General features: G+C 49.4%; 1 protein-coding gene across 2 annotated transcripts in view; it reads left to right on the top strand.

Moving 5' to 3' along the window:
- The window catches only part of LOC115205375 (E3 ubiquitin-protein ligase BRE1A-like), a 19,612-nt gene extending 11,433 nt beyond the window's left edge, over positions 1 to 8,179 (top strand). The window contains exons 14-22 of one of the 2 annotated variants that reach the window (XM_029771304.1): positions 1,718 to 1,874; positions 1,953 to 2,223; positions 3,323 to 3,440; positions 4,631 to 4,780; positions 5,928 to 6,137; positions 6,258 to 6,383; positions 6,525 to 6,665; positions 6,828 to 6,932; positions 7,327 to 8,179. In XM_029771304.1, coding sequence (XP_029627164.1) covers positions 1,718 to 1,874; positions 1,953 to 2,223; positions 3,323 to 3,440; positions 4,631 to 4,780; positions 5,928 to 6,137; positions 6,258 to 6,383; positions 6,525 to 6,665; positions 6,828 to 6,932; positions 7,327 to 7,503 — 1,455 coding nt within the window. In that variant the 3' untranslated portion in view covers positions 7,504 to 8,179. Of the gene's footprint in view, positions 1 to 1,717; positions 1,875 to 1,952; positions 2,224 to 3,322; positions 3,441 to 4,630; positions 4,781 to 5,924; positions 6,138 to 6,257; positions 6,384 to 6,524; positions 6,666 to 6,827; positions 6,933 to 7,326 lie in introns of both variants that reach the window. The other variant, XM_029771303.1, reaches the window with a different exon arrangement.
- The last annotated feature ends 152 nt before the right edge of the window (positions 8,180 to 8,331 follow it).

The following is an 8,331-nucleotide window of genomic DNA, read 5'->3' as shown; positions in this document are numbered from 1 at the left end:
GGTGAGAGACACAGACAGACAGACTGACCTCAGCCAGGTGAGAGACAGACAGACAGACAGACAGACTGACCTCAGCCAGGTGAGAGACAGACAGACAGACTGACTGACCTCAGCCAGGTGAGAGACAGACAGACAGACAGACTGACTGACCTCAGCCAGGTGAGAGACAGACAGACAGACTGACCTCAGCCAGGTGAGAGACAGACAGACAGACTGACCTCAGCCAGGTGAGAGACAGACAGACAGACAGACTGACCTCAGCCAGGTGAGAGACAGACAGACTGACCTCAGCCAGGTGAGAGACAGACAGACAGACTGACCTCAGCCAGGTGAGAGACAGACAGACAGACAGACTGACCTCAGCCAGGTGAGAGACAGACAGACTGACCTCAGCCAGGTGAGAGACAGACAGACTGACCTCAGCCAGGTGAGAGACAGACAGACAGACCTCAGCCAGGTGAGAGACAGACAGACAGACCTCAGCCAGGTGAGAGACAGACAGACAGACAGACTGACCTCAGCCAGGTGAGAGACAGACAGACTGACTGACTGACTGACTGACTGACTGACTGACTGACTGACTGACCTCAGCCAGGTGAGAGACAGACAGACAGACAGACAGACTGACCTCAGCCAGGTGAGAGACAGACAGACTGACCTCAGCCAGGTGAGAGACAGACAGACAGACCTCAGCCAGGTGAGAGACAGACAGACAGACTGACTGACCTCAGCCAGGTGAGAGACAGACAGACAGACTGACTGACCTCAGCCAGGTGAGAGACAGACAGACAGACTGACAGACAGACAAACAGACAGACAGACAGACTGACTGACCTCTGCCAGGTGACAGACAGACTGACTGACTGACCTCTGCCAGGTGAGAGACAGACAGACAGACTGACTGACTGACTGACTGACCTCAGCCAGGTGAGAGACAGACAGACAGACAGACAGACAGACAGACAGACAGACAGACAGACTGACTGACTGACTGACTGACTGACTGACTGACTGACTGACCTCAGCCAGGTGAGAGACAGACTGACTGACTGACCTCAGCCAGGTGAGAGACAGACTGACTGACTGACTGACCTCAGCCAGGTGAGAGACAGACAGACAGACTGACTGACTGACCTCAGCCAGGTGAGAGACAGACAGACAGACTGACTGACTGACCTCAGCCAGGTGAGAGACAGACAGGTGAGAGACAGACTGACCTCAGCCAGGTGACAGATAGACAGGTGACAGACAGACTGACCTCAGACAGGTGACAGACAGACTGACCTCAGCCAGGTGACAGACAGACTGACCTCAGCCAGGTGACAGACAGACTGACCTCAGCCAGGTGACAGACAGACTGACCTCAGCCAGGTGACAGACAGACTGACCTCAGCCAGGTGACAGACAGACGGGTGAGAGACAGACTGACCTCAGCCAGGTGACAGACAGACTGACCTCAGCCAGGTGACAGACAGACTGACAGACCTCAGCCAGGTGAGAGACAGATAGACGGACTGACCTCAGCCAGGTGAGAGACAGACAGACGGACTGACCTCAGCCAGGTGGGAAACAGACAGACGGACTGACCTCAGCCACGTGGGAGAGTGTGAGGCATGCAAGGAGGAGACTGTAAGAGAGACTAAGGGAGTTGAAGCCCATTAAGAGAGAGAGAGAAAATCCTGTCATCTGAATTCTGTGCAATTGCCTCCTCTCATAGGCTCGCACTACGAAGGGCAGCGCTATCCTCCAATCACAATCTAGTACGGAGCTGGATGTGAAGGAAGAGACCACCTCCCCCCTGATGCCTACTGCCTCTGGTGATGTCACCATCAAGGTGGAGACTGACAATGGTTCAGCCACGCCCAACAGCACTAGTAAGTGTTATTAAGTGTTTATTAACTATTTAGTAACTCTTTATTAACTCTTAACTGATATTCATCCTCTTTCTGTAGGTACCTCTTTGAAGACCGAGCCTGGGACAGAGACAGAGGGAGAAATCAAAGAGGAGGAGAAAGAGAAGGAAGTGAAGAAAGAGGAGAAGAAGGAGAGAGAGAAGGAGAGAGAGAGGCCAACCCGTGGAGGGGGTGGGGCCGTGAAGGAGGAGAAGGAGAAGGCTGGGACCAGCAACCAATCGGAGGAGGTGGCTCTGGAGCGCCCGTCTGTGATTGGAGGACCAAAGAGGAAGGAGGTGGAGCAACTAAAAATTGTCAGGGCGGACCTAAAGTAAGTTTCATGATGGGGGTTAGGATGATATTAATCATGATGGGGGTTAGGATGATATTAATGATGATGGGGTTAGGATGATATTAATGATGATGGGGGTTAGGATGATATTAATGATGATGGGGTTAGGATGATATTAATGATGATGGGGTTAGGATGATATTAATCATGATGGGGGTTAGGATGATATTAATGATGATGGGGGTTAGGATGATATTAATGATGATGGGGTTAGGATGATATTAATGATGATGGGGTTAGGATGATATTAATGATGATGGGGTTAGGATGATATTAATGATGATGGGGGTTAGGATGATATTAATGATGATGGGGGTTAGGATGATATTAATGATGATGGGGGTTAGGATGATATTAATGATGATGGGGGTTAGGATGATATTAATGATGGGGGTTAGGATGATATTAATGATGATGGGGTTAGGATGATATTAATGATGATGGGGTTAGGATGATATTAATGATGATGGGGGTTAGGATGATATTAATGATGATGGGGGTTAGGATGATATTAATGATGATGGGGGTTAGGATGATATTAATGATGATGGGGTTAGGATGATATTAATGATGATGGGGTTAGGATGATATTAATGATGATGGGGGTTAGGATGATATTAATCATGATGGGGGTTAGGATGATATTAATGATGATGGGGTTAGGATGATATTAATGATGATGGGGGTTAGGATGATATTAATGATGATGGGGTTAGGATGATATTAATGATGGGGGTTAGGATGATATTAATGATGGGGGTTAGGATGATATTAATGATGATGGGGTTAGGATGATATTAATGATGATGGGGGTTAGGATGATATTAATGATGATGGGGGTTAGGATGATATTAATGATGATGGGGGTTAGGATGATAATGATGATGGGGTTAGGATGATATTAATGATGATGGGGTTAGGATGATATTAATGATGATGGGGTTAGGATGATATTAATGATGGGGTTAGGATGATATTAATGATGATGGGGTTAGGATGATATTAATGATGATGGGGGTTAGGATGATATTAATGATGATGTTGTCGCTGAGGAAAGCTCTGCTCTGTCCCCTTGTAGGAAAGCGCAGGAGTCTCAGAGGGAGATGAAACTACTGTTGGATATGTACCGGTCAGCACCCAAAGAGCAGAGGGACAAGGTCCAGCTCATGGCCGCGGAGAAGAAGGCCAAGTCAGAGGTACATACTTAGCTGACGTTACTAACAAAACAGTGAAACTTCGCTAGCAAGCATTGTGTGGGACGTTCCTCTATTGAAGCATATAGTTGTTGATGGTATTGAATTCTTCACGTGTTTTATTGATTCATTTTTTGGAATGATGGTATGATAGTAAAGTAATGGTCTGTGTATTGGGTTGTTAGTATTGAGGGGTAGTAGTTGATGGATGGAATAACTGTGTTAACCGCTGTGTGCTCTCTGTATTGATTTACTATTGGTTATTATAAACTGGGTGGTTTGAACCCTGAATGCTGATTGGCTGAAAGCCGTGTTATATCACACATTATAAACTGGGTGGATTGAGCTCAGAATTCTCATTTTACTGTTCTAATTACGTTGGTAACCAGTTTTAATAATAGCAATAAGGCACCTCGGGGGTTTCAGTAACTGACTTTTTGGAAATGCTTGTCTATAAAGATTGCATTTGTCTGAAGATTTTATACACCTGTCAGCAACTGGTGTGGCTGAATCCACTAATTTCAAGGGGTGTCCACATACTTTTGTACATATAGTGTACTACAGCTAAGGGCTGTGTCCAGGCATCCACATTGCATGCTAAATAACACCACCCCTTTGAGCCTTATTGCTTAAATATACACTGAGTGTACAAAACATTAAGGACACCTGCTCTTTCCATGACAGACTGACCAGGTGAATCCAGGTGAAAGCTATGATCCCTTATTGACGTCACTTGTTAAATCCACTTCAGTCAGTGTAGATGAAGTGGAGGGGACAGGTTAAAGAAGGATTTTTAACTTGGCACAACTGTGGGAAACATTGGCGTCAACATGGGCCAGCATCCCTGTGGAACGCTTTCAATACCTTGTTAAATAAAAGAGTCTATGCCCCGACGAACTAAGGCTGTTCTGAGGGCAAAAGGGGGTGAATCTCAATATTAGGAAGGTGTTCCTAATGTTTTGTACACTCAGTGTATATTGAAGGTATTTTCTTATTTTGATTGAACAGATGAGAGAGAATGACAGTGGGGACAGATAAAGGTTGAATCAAAGGGAAGTAGACTGGATTCATACTGAAGATGTGTGGTGGACCTGTTTGCATTACCGCTTGACCAGCCAGGCCACTTGACTTACTGTTGGGTGATTAGAAGTGATTTATTGATGGTGATAACAGCTGTATTTTCTGTGTGTCAGGCGGAGGAGCTGAAGCAGCGTCTAAGGGATCTGGAGGAGAGGGAGAGGAGAGAGGGGAAGAAGATGGCCGATGAGGAGGCACTGAGGAAGATCCGCTCTGTGGAGGAACAGATCAACATCCTCAACAAGAAGCTCTCCCTGGCTAAGCAGGTGTGTGTGTGGGTTGTGTGTGCGTGGGGGGTTTACATATGTGCATTTAAGCATAATACGGTCAATTTTAAAGACACTAATTTCTCGCACCATCATTCATATACCCCCCTCTCTGCTCCTCCCCCTCCATCTATCCTTCAACCCCACTTTCTCTCTCTACCACCCCTCCTTCTCCTCTTCCATCCCCCCTCCCTCCACTCCCCCGTCTCTCCCCTCCACTCCCCCCCACCGTCTCTCCCCTCCCTCCACTCCCCCGTCTCTCCTCTCCACTCCCCCCCACCGTCTCTCCCCTCCACTCCCCCCCACCGTCTCTCCCCTCCACTCCCCCCCACCGTCTCTCCCCTCCACTCCCCTCCCATCCCCTCCACGTCACTCCACTCCCTCCCCTCCTCCTCTCCCCTCCACGTCCCTCCACTCCTCCTCTCCCCTCCACTCCCCGTCTCTCCCCTCCACTCCCCCGTCTCTCCCCTCCACTCCCCCGTCTCTCCCCTCCACTCCCCCGTCTCTCCCCTCCACTGTCCCCCGTCTCTCTCCCCTCCACTGTCCCCCGTCTCTCTCCCCTCCACTGTCCCCGTCTCTCTCCCCTCCACTGTCCCCCGTCTCTCTCCCCTCCACTGTCCCCCGTCTCTCTCCCCTCCACTGTCCCCCGTCTCTCTCCCCTCCACTGTCCCCCGTCTCTCTCCCCTCCACTGTCCCCCGTCTCTCTCCCCTCCACTGCCCCCCGTCTCTCTCCCCTCCACTGTCCCCCGTCTCTCCCCTCCTGTCTCTCCCTTCTCTCCCCTCTCCCTTTCCCCATTCCCCTGCCGCTCCCGTCTCTCCCCTCCCCCATCTCTCCCCTCTCTTTCCCGTCTCTCCTCCCTCCATCTCTCCCCTCCTCTGTCTCTTCCCCTGTCTTTCCCCTGCCTCTCCCCCTCTCCCATCTCTCCCCTCCCCCCGTCTCTCCCCTCTCTCCCCTCCCCGTATCTCTCCCCGTCTCTCTCCCCTCCACTCCCCTGTTTCTCCACTCCCCCCCTTCTTTCCTTCCCATCCTCCCCCCCTTCTTTCCTTCCCATCCTCCCCCCCTTCTTTCCTTCCCATCCTCCCCGCCCCTCTCTTTCCCTCCTCACCCCCCCCTCTCCCCCCTGTTTCTCCCCCTTCCCACCAGGAGGAGGATGCGTTGCTGAGTGAGATGGATGTGACAGGCCAGGCTTTTGAGGACATGCAGGAGCAGAACATCCGGCTGATGCAGCAGTTGAGGGAGAAGGACGACGCCAACTTCAAGCTGATGTCAGAACGCATCAAGTCCAACCAGATCCACAAGCTGCTCAAGGAGGAGAAGGAGGAACTCGCCGACCAGCTGCTCACGCTCAAAACACAGGTGAGAGGAAGTGATTGAAACGGTGCAGTAAAATGATTTGAGCATCAGAATGTCACCTGCTCATTTTGAGAGATAAAGTTTGGGAAAGACAGTAACTTGACAGTAGCAAATCTCTCTCAGGTGGATGCCCAGCTGCAGGTGGTGAGGAAGCTGGAGGAGAAAGAGCGCCTCCTCCAGGGCACCATTAGTACAGCAGAGAGAGAGCTGGCTCTGAGGACACAGGCTCTGGACATGAACAAACGCAAGGTAGCTAAAACACACACTCTTACTAGGCTTAGGTAACTGCACAGGTGAATACACACAGAGAATACCTACTTCCTTGATAAATGCCAACAGACAACATATCTGCTTTCTGCCCCCCGTCTCCTCACTCCACCCCTCCTCTAGACCCAGGAGTCATCGGTGCTGTCGGAGGAGGTGCGTAGTCAGCTGGACCAGGTGCAGCAGAGACTGGGAACTGTAAGGGAGGAGGTCATAGAAAACAGCATCTCCAGAGAGAAGGAGTCCTTCAACGCGCGCCGCGCACAGGTCAGGCCACACACACACACTCGTCATGTTTAGGTAACTGCCCACGTGCTCATGTAACCACACACACGATTCAAATCCACTTGAACCGAATTGAACTTTGGTTTATTTAAAGATTGCAGCACCCTGCCTAACCCTGCTCTTCCTATCCTTGTTGTGTTTCAGGAGGACATCTCCAAACTGCGGAGGAAGATCGAGAAGGCCAAGAAACCAGCCGAGACCGTCCGCAACGGAGACGACATCCTCAACGAGGAAATCAACGATTACAAGGTAGTCTGGATGAACACGCTTTTTATACCAGGTGTACTGTATGTTTAATTAAGCAATAAGGGACGAGGGTGTGTGGTATATGGCCAATATACCACGACGCAACGAGGAGTGCCTGGATATAGCTCTTAACTGTGGTATATTGGCCATATACAACAAACCCCCAGAGGTGCCTTATTGCTATTATAAACTGGTTAGCAACGTAATTAGAGCAGTAGAAATAAATGTTTTGTCATACCCGTGGTATATGGTCTGATATACCACGGCTGTCAGCCAATCAACATTCAGGGCTCGAACCACCCAGTTTATAATATGTAATAATGCAACTATAATTCACCTGTTTTATCAATCGTACTCCCCATCTCTCTCTCTCTCTCCCTCAATTTCTCCCCCCCAGGCGCGTCTGACGTGCCCGTGCTGTAACTCCCGGGTAAAGGACGCTGTCCTGACCAAGTGTTTCCACGTCTTCTGCTTCGAGTGTGTAAAGACGCGCTACGACACGCGCCAGAGGAAGTGCCCCAAGTGCAACGCCGCCTTCGGCGCCAACGACTTCCACCGGATCTACATCGGCTAGAGAGGGTGGAGGAAGAGGGGGATGAAGAGGAGGAAGGGAGCGTAGGGGGTAGGATAGTGGTGCAGGGAGGTCAGCGGTATCCACACACCGGGCTTTCTCTCCAGCCAAACAAAACTTATCACCACTCTAACGAGTGACGTGGAATGAGACAAGAAATCTGAGAGGTTTGATGGACATGTAATCATTATGGGAATCTATCCACCTTGCTCTCTGATAGGCTATGTGGAGTTGCTGACACCTATTCAGTACTCTCGGATCTCCACAATAGTGGTGGGGGCTAAGGGTTGTTTCTGGATTGGTGTACATTACATTGTCTTATAGAGATCATGGTTATATTTGCTGGCTGTGCACTGGGAACTAGACACCAGATGACCTTCCTTGGGCTCTGAATTTAGACTGGTGTGCGTGTGGGAAAGGAAAAACAGAGGACCCATTTGCTTAGATGGTTAGAAAATCAATTGTGAGAGTCCCTGGACCAACAGGGACCCTTGCTCCACCTGTACTCTGTCTGTGTTACCAGTCAATGTTGTCCTTGTATTTCTCTTTTTGTATTTGAAAGCTGCCTCATCAGGCCATAGACAGACATGCTACCAATGTGTTATATAGCTGCTCTGAAAGTTATTCAACTGCCATCAAATCTAGAAGCTTGTCTTGCAATTAGATACTTATCAGTAAAGTTTGTGCATTTTTATTAGCAACAATATATCATTCAATGTCATCACCAAATTCATCATATCATCAGAATCATATTAATGTTTTAACCCTTAACCTGCGTTAACCACAAATCCCAGTATGCAAATCCCAGTATGCAAATCCCAAATGTGTTTA

The sequence above is a fragment of the Salmo trutta genome, chromosome 13, assembly GCF_901001165.1.
Source record: "Salmo trutta chromosome 13, fSalTru1.1, whole genome shotgun sequence".
NCBI classification, from domain to species: domain Eukaryota; kingdom Metazoa; phylum Chordata; class Actinopteri; order Salmoniformes; family Salmonidae; genus Salmo; species Salmo trutta.
This window is presented reverse-complemented; position numbering and strand designations above follow the sequence as displayed.